This window comes from Coptis chinensis, chromosome 7, assembly GCF_015680905.1.
Source record: "Coptis chinensis isolate HL-2020 chromosome 7, ASM1568090v1, whole genome shotgun sequence".
Taxonomy (NCBI): domain Eukaryota; kingdom Viridiplantae; phylum Streptophyta; class Magnoliopsida; order Ranunculales; family Ranunculaceae; genus Coptis; species Coptis chinensis.
The window spans coordinates 18,232,532-18,247,268 of record NC_141462.1 but is presented as its reverse complement, the minus strand read 5'-3'; the positions used below and the strand labels follow the sequence as shown (position 1 = coordinate 18,247,268).

Sequence of the window (14,737 nt, the reverse complement as noted above, 5' to 3'; positions counted from 1 at the left end):
GGTTTTGTACGTTTTGGGAGTGACTCTACTACTCCCCTAGAGTATAAGTAAATAATGGCAAATATATTAACCTTTAAATAATTTTTGGACCCACCAATCTGAGCCCATGAGCCAAACAAAAAAATGAGTACTATAAAACTAAGATTCAGTGCCCCAAGAAATATCACTGTCACGCCAACTAAAGCAAAAAAACATAACAGATTCACATATACCAACACGGCAACACCAACACATAGAACAATAATTCGATTAGTCAGTTGGTACTCGCAGGTAGGGCTGTCAACAGGCTGGATTCGAGCTGGATCTAGATATGTCCAGGCCTGGTCTGATTACAGTTTTGTTAAGTCCAAACCCGGCCCCGGTTTAATTCTTTTCGGACCTAATACTGATCGGGCCTAGCCCATGTCCGAAATATACTAATTGATTTCTAAAAATTTCTTTGTTAGTCATGGGAATCGAACCTCAGTATCATGCCTAGCAACTAGAAAGTTATCCAACAGACTACACATTCTATTTATTCTAATTTTGTTTAACCTAAACTAATACTCGTAAAGCTTAAAAACAAATAAAAATACAACTACAAGTATCAAAATATCGAGCCGGGCCACTAACGGACCGGACATAGTTGTGTCCAGAACTAGCCCATTAAGACTATCGGGCCTAATTTTAAGTCTAAGTCCCTATATTATCGGTTCGGATCCAATCGAGCTTCGGGCCTAACCCGGCCCATTGACAGTCCTACTCGCAGGGAGTAACTATAGAGGACAAATCAGGGGAAAAAGTAACTTGAGAGGACACATTTTTTTTTAATCACTCACAAGGACCGGGTAGAAGAAAAATTAAGTATACTCTTGATGCGAAATTAAAAACGGCTCGGGTAAATGAAATGTCAAGTATACCCATGGTATGAAATAATAAACAGCCCGACCCAACCGAAACGACCCGGTGTATATAGTATGAACAATCATTATTCATACATCAACATGAGTTATGAACAATTATTGTTCATATCTATTTGAGGCATGGACCAAAATATCGCTGATATATCCAATATATTGCCGATATATATCAGTATTTTGGTACACCGACATCGATATTTCCGACATATATCCACCGAATATAGAACCCTTTTTTCCGATATATATTGGAATTTCCGATATAAAACTTTATATCGCCGATATAATCGATATATCTGATATTTACGATATATATCGGTTGACTTTTTGACCATTTTTTAATATAAATCCGATATTTCCAATATATTTCCGATATTATATTTCTGATATATCCGATATTTTAAATAGTTTGGATTGGTCACCAAAAAAATGGATATATCCGATATATATCGGTTTTTGGGTACACCGATATATTGATCGATATCGATATTTTGGGCCTTGATTTGAGGTATGAACAATCAATGTTCATACCCGATTGTTCATACCTCAACATAATGTATGATCAATAAGAACACTTATTAGAGTATGAATAATCATTGTTCATACATCAACATGAAGCTATGAACCAGGGCCGAAAATATCGGTTGAAAAATTGATTTTTCGCCGATATTTATCGTTTTTTTAGCCTACCGACTTCGAAACATTTGAAATATCAGCTCCAAAAATTAAATTAATTTAAACCGATATATATCGATAAAACCGATATAAATATATATATCAGTGATATATTCTGACGTATTCGATATATATCGTTTGACTTGATTAGACAGTTTGACTTTTGACTGATTTTGTTGACTTGTTGACCGATATATATCGTTATATGTCGGTGATATTTCCGATATATATCGATTTTCCGATTTTTAAAATATTATCACCAAAATGGGCAAAACCGATATATCAATCCGATTTTTCAATTTTTCGATATATATCGGTTTTGGGAAGGTCCGAAATATATTCAAATTCTGAAACTTTCGGCCTTGCTATGAACAATCATTGTTCATACCTATTTGGGGTATGAACAATCATTGTTCATACATCAATATGAGTTATGAACAATCATTGTTCATATCTATTTGGGGTATGAAAATGTTCATATAAACAATTATTGTTCATACATGTTTGAGGTATGAACAATCAATGTTCACACCTAAACATAATGTATGATCAATAAGAAAACTGATTGGAGTATGAACAATCATTGTTTATACTTATTTGGGGTATGAACAATAATTGTTTATATGTGAAAAATAATTATTGTTCATACTGTATGATCATTGTTCATATCTATTTGGGGTATGAATAATCACTGTTTATACATCAACATGAGCTTTATGAACAATGGTTGTTCATACCTAAACATAATGTATAATCAATAAAAACACTTATTGGAGTATGATTGTTCATGCTTATTTCGGGTATGAACAATAATTGTTCTTATTGTTGATACTTATTTGGGGTATGAACAATCAATGTTCATACCTTAACATAATGTATGATCAGTAAGAATACCTATTGGAGTATGAACAATCATTATTTATATCTCAACATGAGTTATAAACAATCATTGTTCATACATCAATATATTGTATAAGGTACGTTTACATATTTGGATATGAACAATCATTGTTCATACATCAATCGTAAGGTATGAACACTCATTGTTCATAGCAAAACGACAGAAAAAGTAGAATTGGAAAATATTTATTTCAAATTCGGGTCATTTGTCCTTTTGAGGGTTATTTTCACTCGAAAATTGGTTTTATGGGTTATTTTCATCCCGAAATTTGTTCTTATGAGTGATTATAAAAAAATCATTGTCCTCTAAAGTCGTTTTGAATTGAAATTGGGCCTTGGGACAAATTTGGTGGTACTCGTATCAAAATTAGGTGCCCCCAATAAAAACCTCCTGTTTTTAGTATTCCCACATTTAATTTCCCAGCCCTATACAATCACGACACTTGTATTCCATGCTCTAATAATTTTCGAAAATTAAAAAGATTCCGTAATTAACTCTCCCCTAATTAAAAAAAAAAAAACTAGCTGGCTCTAAAGTAGTCTATATAAGGATGAATTCGAAGAGAGCTCTTTCCTCCTCCAAACACAAAAACAAGACCAAGACCAAGAACAAGAACAAATCATGGGCAGGCCTGATTTTGAATCCGGTCCCACCCAAATCCACGTAGACGAGCATTCCCTCTCCGTTGAAGTCCCTGAAACCGCTCACCAAATCAGTCAAGGTACATAAAATCCGTAAGTTTTAAGCGTATAAACATTTATTATTATGTTAAATACTAATATTGTTTTGGTTTGGAATGTTGTTTTAGATACATGGCTAAACTTCATGAGATTGGTGGGAAGAGACATATTAGATATAGAGACCTTGCTGGACATATAGAGACCTTGCATGACAGTGCCCATAGTCATATACAAAATTACAAAGTATAACCAGGAAAAGAGTATTCAGAATTTCTTAATGTCGGAAACGAAGGGGATGAAGGTTTGTAGCTCTCACGAGACATCACCTCTGAGGCTCTGACCCTAGGATAATCTTTCCAGCTTCCAGTAATCTGTTGCTTCCTCTGACACTTGAATATTACAAGTCATAGTTGGTTGACAGTACCAATGTTCAATTATAAGAGGATGATAAAGGCTTGGTTCATTTTACAAAGTGGTATGATCCCTCGAAGCCCCCCCCAAAAAATAAAAAAATAAAAGAAAAGAAAGGAAAAGGAAAAGAATCACCCGCTATTTAATCTAACTCGTCTCCGTAACCCTCCCCCCTCTTTCCTTGTAGCTCTTCCTCCGTTACCATTGTCACTTCACCAAACTAGAGTTTTTAGGGCCCTCAGGTAGCCATTAACTTATTGTCTTACTCTATTCAGGACGCTGGAGCCACGTTGTACATCCTAGCAAGTAGTGCCTCTTAAAAATGTTGAACCTTATCCCACCCTTACTGTTATATTGCTTACTCTGTTTTCTACTTTTCTTTGTTTTGGTATGAAAAAGGACTAAGGAGATAATAGTGAAAAATTGTTGTCATTACATTATGTTTGGTAGGATCAGGTTGTTTATTCCTGCATTACATGGAGTGGAATGACTAATATATAAAGACCAGTTTCTAGTATCTTTCTTATTTATTTTTGAAAGATGCCATTGTTCCAAGCTTTATAGTTACATCATGGCAGTTCAGTTTGCAACTTTACATGCTGCCTGTCTATTTCTTGATTCCCCCCTTGACATATTCTTCATTGAAAGATTAGTTTTGATTGCGCCCAACTTTTCCCTATAGTGAATCAGGGGGAAGTGCAGTACACTGGTCTGATCTGTTCGTGTAAGATGTTACCTTGCCTTGGGGTTATAATGTACTGATGCTAGATCAAGTACATTAGGTTTCACATTTTCTAGTAATACTGATCATGCAAAGGGATTTATCCCAAACTACCGTAGTTTTTCTCAATCCCCCAAACAAAGTTTGTGTGGGACTATTGTCCGTCTTTTTTATTTTGTTTCTTAATTTTTTACCGCTACACAAGTTTTCTGCACCGGTCTTTCGCTTAATTTAATCCCGTTATAGGAATAAAAGGCTTCAGCTCGAGATTACAGCATTCCTGGAACAAATGTTAGCAAGATCTTCACTACTATTGGTGCAGCTGCAAATATTGTTTTTGCATATAACACTGGAATGCTTCCAGAGATACAGGTATACCAAGCATGTCAAATTGTTGATAGTTTCTGTGTGTCCGTCGTTTTCAACACACTGAACAAAATGATTTAAAGATTGATGTGCATGATATGAAATTACTATGGAGAGAGCATAAATTTTCATCTCTTAGTACTAAATTAGGCCAATGGCAAAGCAACATTTTCTGTTAAAGGATACTAGTTGTCTGTAATTTATCAAGTTATTGTTGTCTATGTGAAAATGAAATGCAAGGGTACCTAAACAATAATCTCTCACCCGTGTTCAAAACTCACCATTTACCTTAGAGCTCGTGCTGCAGTTTCTTCATTTTTGAGATATTTTTGCACGACATTCAAGCTCTGCATATCAGAAAAGTCGGTGCTCAATCTGTTTTTAATACTAAAAAGTCAAGACAGGATGAGTGGCTCATATCTTTTTTGTTTGAAATATCAACACCTTTTTTTTTTATTGGGATGTAATTTGAGTAAGTTTTGTGCCTTTGTCTTTCAAGAATTTTGTGGTGCCAAATACTGTTCATTAACAATTGTAATTGCTATTGTATCTGCCATTATTATAGCACTTGGTCTTTAACAGTATCATAATATTTTCTTTGAAAGTCAGGTGGCATGTCAAACTATCAGTATACTTTAACATTCTAGTATTCTACATTTGTTTTACTTTTTCATTAACTGATGATAATTCAAGTCAAGTGGCACCTCTTTATTCTTTGAAGCTTGTAGTTCCTGATTTCCATAAACTTCATATGATAAGATTTAAATGAGTATTGAGATAAACTTGGCCATTGAAAAGTATCTGAATTTTTGTCAGCGCACACATATTTTTGATCCTGTATTTACTTTTTAACGGCAATCCCATGAGAGGATATTGTTTGATATCTAAAATTAATATGCATTTTCCTTCTGTTTTTTTCTCCATCTAAATGTTTTATAATGCTTTATCAGACCACGGTGAAACAGCCTGTTGTTGGGAACATGATGAAAGCACTCTACTTTCAGTTCACAATTGGAGTTATACCAATGTATGCCACTGCTTTATAAGGCTACTGGGCCTTTGGTTCAACAACGTCAACATATCTCCTCAACAGTGTGTCTGGTCCAGTTTGGGTGAAGACAATCGTCAACATTGCCGCTTTTTTGCACAGTCATAGCTTTGCATGTATGGGTCCTCATCTTTACATTTTTCAACTTTATGTATTGGTTTCCCATGTATGCCTTCTCATGACATTTTATGCATCAAACCTCAATGAATTTTTTTCGGTTGTTACACACTTGCAAACATCCAACCTGATGATGTCTCCTACCAATGGGTTTTCCTATGCCAAATTGATGTTGGATTGCCTAAATAATTTGATAAATAGTATTGTGGCGTTGCGGAAGTGTTGAATTGTAGATCACATCTTACAATTCGATTGTTACCCTTGAATCCACAAGGAACACTCTTGAAATATCAAGAACAAATAATACAAGTTTATGGAATTTTATTGATAATTGCATGAAGATTCATTACAATGAGAGTGTCTTTATATATAAGAAACACTAATTCATAGAAATAACTTACTAGGGACACTTGGCAGTCTATTTTAGACTGCATTCTAAAAGTAGATAATTCTAATTACTAATAATAACTGCCGATAACTGAAATCTATTAGAAATCAGTCTACAGATAACTGAATGAATTCTGCCTTAATTCAGTCTTTATCCTTACATCATATTGTCAATGTTATATCAGAAAATTGGGTATAGGTACACAGACGCAAATTTCTTATGTTCAGAGGAAATAACAAACTTTTTTTTTGTTTTTCCTCCATAAAAACTGAAATTTGACATTTGTCTCAACAAAAAAAAAACTATGAACTAAATCAGTTACCAAAAGAGTAGTGGGTTAATCAAAATAACTAAAATTCATCCAAAATCTACAAATTTCCAATTAAAAGTGAGATGAATTTCTAGAGAGACCAAAACAATGTGGAAAACATCAACTTCAAAAACGGAAAAAATGTATGTTGATTACAACTAATTTTAATACAGTTTTAACAATTTAAAATGCATCTCTGATAATTTTGAATATCATGTTTCAGCTTTGTTTGATGTAATTCAAATTGTGAAATTGTGAAAGGACAAATGGGTTTTTTTTTATAAGACAATTGTATTATTTGATTGCAAGACATCTTGGAGCAATACACACGCCCTTTGCCCTGATGAGTGGCCTCGATTGACACACACACCTACGACTTTACATTAGATTTTCAGTATTATTTATTTGTGGAAGAAATTGGCAGTTACAAATGAAAGGGTAAAAAGGAAAAATAAGAAGTTTTAAAAACAGTTAATACACCCAAAAAGTGACATATTGTTAAAATTGGAGTAGAATCAAAAGATAATATTGGTTTTTCTCTAGACAAAAAAGACACTAAAGAAAGTGTCTAGAGCCCAATTTCTAGAATGTTATATCCGGATATCTTAAGAAGCCATCAAATGGTGGCACCACTCTTCTATAGCATATTGGGTATAGAGAGAGGTGAAAGGCAACTTTGTTGACCTATAATCATGTAAGGATATATTGTAATTTTTTCCATAGTTCTTATTCCACTAATTACGAGAAAGTTACAAAAGGCGGATGCTACTCCTTGCAAGGGGTATTCCCAAATCGTAGTGAAGTTGGGACTGGTGCAACTTGTTAACAGATTTCCTAGTCTAATGTCCTGGATGAGATAGAACACAGTCCGTAATGTATTTGCAGTGACTGGAATTGGCAGTATTTACCTCAGGTTATGGTGTTTAGGACGGCAGATACGACTCTAGGGAAATTCCAACAGGGGGACAGACATGGTGTAAACCCAATTGTGTGAAATAGTAGGTTGGAAAGTGGCGTTTCAGTCAAATTTCGATGGCTGATAAGTCAGCCTGTATTGATGTGCCAACACTGCACTGGGTCGGATAATTGGCAATATGGTCACTTGGACATTACCATATATTGGGTCGTTTCATAGGCATTTATCATTAATTAGATATTTCATTTTATTCCTTTTTGGGTTTCATTGAACAGTGTCTAATATTATGTCTGTCGTTTATGTAAATTGGTGACCTAAACGTTCATGAAGATCACCTATCATATGAATGACTATACTCTACCATTCCTTGGCAGTTTAAGATTTAAGTTACCACTTTTACTGTACATATTTTTACGTTTGTATTCTCTTTCCAAAAGCTATGTTATTATTTCTGAACTAACATTAAGAGTCTTTGCAATGCAGATATTTGCAAGTTCAATGTATGAATACTTGGACACAAGATACGGTAGATCTAAGGGAAGTGCATTCTCTCTGTAATTTGTCATTCAGAATTGCTGTAAGAGGTGGTTACTTAACTGTAAACACATTGGTTTCTGTTTTGTTGCCGTTCCTTGGAGATTTTATGAGCCTTACAGGAGCCATCAGCACATTCCCTCTCACATTCATCCTTGCAAATCACCTGACAGTGAAAAAGAACAAGTTGACGACAGTGCGAAGTCATGGCATTGGCTTAATGTTTTTGTGTTTGCTTGCATGTCTTTTGCTGCCGCAGTTGCAGCTTTAAGGCTCATTGCAGTAGATTCAAAGACTTACCATCTCTTTGCTGATCTATGATGAGCTTGTTTGTCAGTATGGACTTCGATAAATCTAGCATATCTTTAAGGTTTTAGATTTAGTTTTAGGTAGTCAAAAGTTTAAGGGGTTGTTTGTTTTTTTTGAATTCAGCATTCAGAGCCTCTTAAACTTAAGTTTTAAGCATCAAAAATATCCACTTTGTTAAAAATAGAATTACATATATATATATTCTGAAAATAAACAAAATATGAAAATAAACCGTAAAATATATTTTGTTCATATTTTAAATAAATTTATTTATTATTTATTTTTTTCGATAATCCATCTCTTCTCCTCAAATATAATATATATTTTGTTTAACAAGAAATCAAGTTAGTGTTTAAAATAGATAGCATAAAATTATCCATTTATATTCACTTTGTTATTCTAAAATAACAAACATTTTTTACATTAAGATTCAAAAGAAAAGTGTAAGCTATTTATTCCGTACCTTGCAAGGAGTATTCTACCTTGAGTCCTTGACCAAGGAAAATGCCCAAAAGTGTTGATTGTGCTTAACAATACTTACAATTCTAATTTATCATCGATTTTGTTTGGGTTATTAACCTATTTCTCAGAACATTCATCTGTAATATATGCTTGAAACTTTGTTCCTGTTTTTAATCATACGTTTGTGGATTGCCATGATATAGTATTTTAACTGTAACTGTATTGCTGACTACTAAACCCCTCCTAAACCCCATAATGGACCTGAAAATGTTTTGTGATGGTCCATGCTCAATATCCCTATGTTAGTTACTCACAAAGAAGGAGAATATTTCACCAGTTTCCTGATACAGTAAATAATCTCAGACCCCTCATTGACTACTGTCATTTTAGGACAACCTTGTTCCCATGGCCATGAAGGAAGAAACACAACAGATTCTCCATTGACTAGCTCTGCTTGGTATACGGGCAGAAAACAAATTCTATCTTACAAAAGAAAATTTTTGTGTGTTTTGCGATTAAGATGCCAATGCCAATTCCAAATTTAATTTTTATGACGCGCTTTTCATTATCCAAATTGTGCAAATAGGCAGCTTCTTGATTGAATGCTTAGCCCAAATCAGACGCTATTCATCATGTGGTTGTAGGAAGCCCCATAGTTTTTTTTTTATATATATAAACCTGCTAGACACTTGGCTAAAGATAGTTTTTCAAATTGGTTTGATGTTTTGTGAAGTGTTCAAGCCTTCAAGATTCATAATCTCATTCTTGTTCAGGATGTGCAAAAGTTATATGGAGGGAGGCGAAAGCTCTTTACTGTCATGCCACCCTACCCAACTTTATTTTAATCTATATTTCTTGCTTTATTTGTGGAATTGATTATAAAGTTGTACGTGGCAAATGTTCCGTTTGAAAACTTGAACCTTTACATAAACTTGGTAGCTTCTCAAGCTTGGACCTCAGAGTAATGATTTTTTTTTTGCTTCCTTTGGGTGTTACCACGACTAGATCCCATGACCAAACTAGCCAATAATCATCCAAACTACCACCAGATCAATGGGGTCGTGGTCTCATCAGATTAATGATTTGAAACGGTTTCTAGTGCAATTTTATCGTCAGATCCTACTAAACCTAAGATGTCATTGCAAGTATTTTCGTTATTGTGGTGGTCCTTTTTTTTCTACGAGGAAGATAAACATATTGCTATCCGACCAAAACTGTTTGTCGGCTAGGTGACCTTTCATTACAAAAGCGAATAGTATGAACTGTTTAGATTTGTCAATTAAGAAGAAAATCAAAGAATACCTAAACTTTCTTTCTTTCTTTCTTTTTCTTTTTTCTTTTTCGAGAATAACCTAAACTTTCATTGCTACTGTAAATATAGTTCACATAATTGCACATATGAACATACATGCAGCCATGCAGGGAACATCGGATTGATATGGACACTTATCTTACTTGCCGAAAATATATAAAAAATGAACATGCGTAATGAAATGAAACAGTAATAACACCATTATAAATTTATCAAAACTAAAGGCTAAGTGCCAACAAAAAGGAATCCTGAAACAAAAGTTATGCAGAAACAACCGAAACATGGCGTAACTAGAAAGAGAACATCACAGATATCCAGGCGAAGCTGAAAAGAGAGGCTGTGCTCAGTCAATTGCTTTAGCAAACTCAAACTCGCCAACATCAACACATACAGAGGTCAATGCATTGTCCAGACTCCAGAATGTACTGACACTGATATATACAAAATTAATGTTTACCGAAAATCATTTCAGAATGCTCTCTGCATGAGCTCGTTCAGCTGAGTCCTGTGAATTGTATAGCCTAGCACACAATGCTTCCAGTTGCGCTAAGCTCTCAATTGGTGTCAGAAGTTGATTCCAAAAAATAATCAGCTAATTTAAGAGTCCACTTTAAGAGAAGTAACTGTTTCTCCATTCCACGATAATCCATGAAACATCGACAAATTAACCACAAGATGCAGTGATATATATGTTTAGCAAAAAACAGCAATGAGCAACAGTTCCCATTTCAGTCCACAGCATCCAAGAGCCAACAAAGTTGAAAAGCAGAAAATCAATAGTACTACCATACTATATACAGTCAAATGTACAGCCATACTATATATGAATCTGAAACCGTTCCATGTTACAATAGATGCAAATTCTAATAGTGGACTCAAATGAAACAAAACTTGTGTAGCTGGCTGGTGAATATGAATTTCTGCCACAGGAGCACTGGTTCGGGTTAGCAATAACCCTGAGAAGGAAAATTGCAAAAAATACTAATAAGTTAAAAGATCAAAATAACTATACAGTATGAAATAGAAGAATCAAAGGAACAAAAATAAATATATATTTCCATAACAACCATAAAGGGTTACCTATATTTGCAGAAACATTTTATCAAAAGAATAGAAAGAGAGCATAACAACACAATGACAACTTTACCTGTGAGAAAGAACTCAACGGTATTTGCAGACTGATTTAATGTGCTGACCAAGTGTTTTCTTAGAGCTGAAGCAGTTCCAACAGCCTGCACATTCGAACCTGTAGCATCCATGATACACAGAATGGGCCTTCAGCTCTTCCTTGAGATCACACACAAACTCACAGTGCGCACAAGCCAACTTGTGAGACTCCATCTTTGCTTTGAAGTCCGAAATGCCAACCTCCAATGGAACCAAAAAATCGGTTGACCGGTCACAAAAGGTGATAAAATTCTGAGACACATCTATGTTGCTGAATGTAGTCCCTTCAATCTGAAAAAAAAAATGTAATCAACAACTTGAGAACAAAAACAGTGGTGTGAGAAAACAAAGTTCAAATCACAGTATAGATGTTAGTATAGACACTTAATTGATGGGGACTATGTGTTCTTTAACCGACAGCCTAGTCTGCATAAGATGTCCATTATGGGGAATAGAATAAAGATTGTGCCATACTCAACCTTTCGCTTGAACTTGTCTGTGACATCCCCATACAACGCTGATTTTGATGGTGATGAAATGAATATGCATGTTCCTCGGTCCTTTGAAACCAGAGCAGAGGTCTTGGAACTCATGATGGTTCCTAAGTGCATTGTGTCACCCCAAGCTAATAGGCCCGTTATGGGGATTGTCCAAGATACTTTCTTAGGGTCTCGGAAGATCACTAAAAGGGACACATTTATTGAGAAGGTGCCCATCTTACTTTCATCTTCATCATGTGTACATTTAAATATTGGTTCTGTTTAAAATTAATCATTCAAGTGAATTGGTGTAGGATGTCTTTATGAACAAATTGATGTGGTGGGAAGATTTTGATGGGAAAATACCTGACCCAGCTATTCTGGTGCCTAGCCCTCTGGAAAACAAGTGTTCAGTCTCATCATTCCAAAGCAAATAAACCTTATGAGAACTTCAGCATGGCATTCAGAAGCTGAAACAAGACATACCCCAGGAGACACCCAAATTCGCATAGAGAGAGGGGAGCTTCTTACTGGAACTCTGTGCGAGAAAAATCTCGGAACATCTACTGGAAGTCTTATACGTGGTCATCTGGTATGCATATGTTAATCTTTTCTTGATGTAGGTCTCAAGATTTGAAGTAAATTTCGTTATTGCTCAAGTATCTAATGCTTGTATTTCATGCACAGGGAAGAAGTTGGTCCCGATGCAGCTCACAAATTTTTGGGACATACCCAATTGCTTGTTAATTATTGGCTTCTACAAAATGTTTTTAGTATTGGGACTGGGGACAAAATTGCTGATGCAGCAACTATAGAGAAAATTAACAAAACAATTTCTGATGCGAAAGATGAAGTAAAAGAACTTATTAAACATGCACAGGAAAAGCAGTTAGAACCTGAACCTGGGAGAATTATGATGGAATCTTTCAAGAACAGAGTGAACCAGGTTACGAAAAATGTCTCTATTTCATTTTTGTTAAACAAGATCTGTAATGTTTGTTTGTTGTTTTCCTGACTCATTCAGCTGCTTTCAAGTGTTGAATAAGGCATGTCTAAGCCCACAAAAATGCCACCCTTTACTTTAACATCTTGCTCCGCAGCACGTTTGCCAGTAAGAGGGTGTTGAAAGAATATAGGCTGACTAAAGAAGCTTTTGACTGGGTTATTGGTGAGATAGAAACTCGTTTTTTCTCCAATCACTTGTAGCACCGGAAGAAATGATTGGGTGTGTTGCTTCCCAGTCCATTGGAGAACCTGCTCTACTATTTCTGTATTTCCTATGCCTTTGTATGACTAACACATAGAAGCTAGAGGTATTTAAAAGGCCAACTAGCATCTGAAAAATCTTCTACTGAATTAAAAACATAAGGAAAGCTAATGAAAAACTACGATGACGCATTGACACTTACCGCTTGAACTTTCCAGCCTTTGTCAAAATAGCACATCAAGGGCCTTAAATTCTTGAAGTGAAACCGCATTAGTGGAGAGTAAGAACCAGCATTCGCCACTTCCTTTCTCAAAGCGGTCCCATGCCCTGGCTCCATTTTTATGGTTCCATCTTTGTGGCAGTTGGAGCACTAAAACAAAAGAGCAAAATAAAACAAAAAATTAACTAAACTAATAACGTTCCACATTCCAAACATTAAAACTTAGGAATTAGAACCAGAGCCTACAAATACTAAGTTACTAACAAATGCTGAAGATATCTTCATTTTATACAATTAACAAAATCAATCTCTCTTTTAGATCTAACCAATGTCGCCTGATCGCGTAAATTATGAATATAAAGAATTTACACTTAAATGATAGATCTAACTACCATTCCAACTTACAAAGAATACATCTTTCCTGATTGTGAATCACTCATTCAAGAAAATGTGAGAAAACAGCTACAATAATGTGAACTGCTGTTTATTAGTGGCTAATATTGAAATTTCAGTAGAACAGCATAAGAAACGCAACAATCTGATATATATGAACATATAGATACGTTCTTTTGACGTTCCTTAATCTTATAATAAGTTACAACTAAAAGAGCATTAAATTAACATATGAATCACGGAATCAGGTGTAAGCAACAGATACACGAGAATATTGATGCAGCAAACTTGAGATTGGGATGGTGTTATTAATACTAAATGCCCAAGAACAACTATGCAGGTGTTAATATCATAGAGATACATCACTCCATACTAATAAGGACCACTTTGACACATTGATCACAATTTTTTGGACTTTGAAGTTCAGAATTCCAGAGTACAAAAACAGGTCATAAGCATTCTCAAGGTGAACGGTACACGACCCTAGACGTCAACCTAATATACTAATCATCATCAAATGCAAACCAATAAAAGCAGACATTAAACAACTATTTTAGCTGATTAGCAAATCGCAACAAGTATCTACAAACACACTTAATTAAATACTGCTTTCTCTAGCAGACTAACATTGAAACATATACACAGATCCGAAAACATCTAAACGCATACATAAAACACAAAATGATAATCTGACCTTTAAGATCCAAAACTAAACATCTAAACATAAGCTCATTTTCAGCAATGAATTGAAACTTACGTCTTTTGCAGATTAACAGAATCACCACCACAAGTTCACCGATGGAAATTTTTTTTTGGTACTCACTTCGAATTTGTACAACAAGATCAACGTTCAAAAACTTTGCGGTTATCAATACTTTCACATCTTCCATTGCTAATCTGGAGTAGAAGAAATTTTATTGAGTTTTGTATTTTGGAGAGAAGGTGGGAAAGAGAGTGGAGGGAAATTTTCTTGAATTTTGTGTTTTGGAGAGAGAAAGGAACTCGATCAGCTGCTCTCGGCGTGTTTTAAGATCAGCTGGTCGGTTTGGTCAAAACGAATATTTTTTGTACTTAATCGCTAGTGTAGCCTAGTTGGTCAAAATAGTCAGTTTAGCGTCCTCCAATTCTTATAGCATTGAATTGGAATTTCATTAATAATTCAAAGGAAAACTGCCTCATAACAATCAAAGATTTTAAATTTTTTACAAAATATATGCTTTAAAAA

At 34.8% G+C, this 14,737-nt stretch overlaps 1 protein-coding gene, 1 long non-coding RNA gene and 1 pseudogene across 4 annotated transcripts in view; 1 reads left to right on the top strand and 2 right to left on the bottom strand.

The window, feature by feature from the left end:
* The window catches only part of LOC147486401 (uncharacterized), a 30,944-nt gene extending 27,252 nt beyond the window's left edge, over positions 1–3,692 (bottom strand). Inside the window, exon 1 of the long non-coding RNA XR_015200967.1 lies at positions 3,479–3,692. This is a non-coding gene — a long non-coding RNA (uncharacterized LOC147486401). The remainder of the gene's footprint in view (positions 1–3,478) is intronic.
* Positions 3,693–4,536: 844 nt separating this feature from the next.
* Positions 4,537–8,932, top strand: LOC147486400 (proline transporter 1-like; annotated as a pseudogene). The gene is made up of 4 exons (XR_015200966.1): positions 4,537–4,656; positions 5,601–5,814; positions 7,913–8,369; positions 8,701–8,932. The product of XR_015200966.1 is annotated as a proline transporter 1-like (transcript).
* A 1,327-nt stretch (positions 8,933–10,259) lies between these two features.
* LOC147486399 (uncharacterized) lies at positions 10,260–14,527 on the bottom strand. 2 transcript variants are annotated; one of them, XM_086572482.1, is made up of 5 exons: positions 14,270–14,527; positions 13,102–13,269; positions 11,206–11,504; positions 11,127–11,165; positions 10,260–11,002 (listed from the first exon to the last, which is right to left on the bottom strand). In XM_086572482.1, the coding sequence occupies exons 2-3, from the start codon at positions 13,234–13,236 to the stop codon at positions 11,208–11,210; spliced, it is 432 nt and encodes a 143-aa protein (XP_086428608.1). In that variant the 5' UTR covers positions 13,237–13,269; positions 14,270–14,527; the 3' UTR covers positions 10,260–11,002; positions 11,127–11,165; positions 11,206–11,207. The 2 variants fall into 2 exon arrangements, with proteins under 2 accessions (XP_086428608.1, XP_086428607.1); XM_086572481.1 differs by lacking the exon at positions 11,127–11,165 and having other exon boundaries at positions 10,266–11,002; positions 11,194–11,504; positions 14,270–14,514.
* Positions 14,528–14,737: the final 210 nt, after the last annotated feature.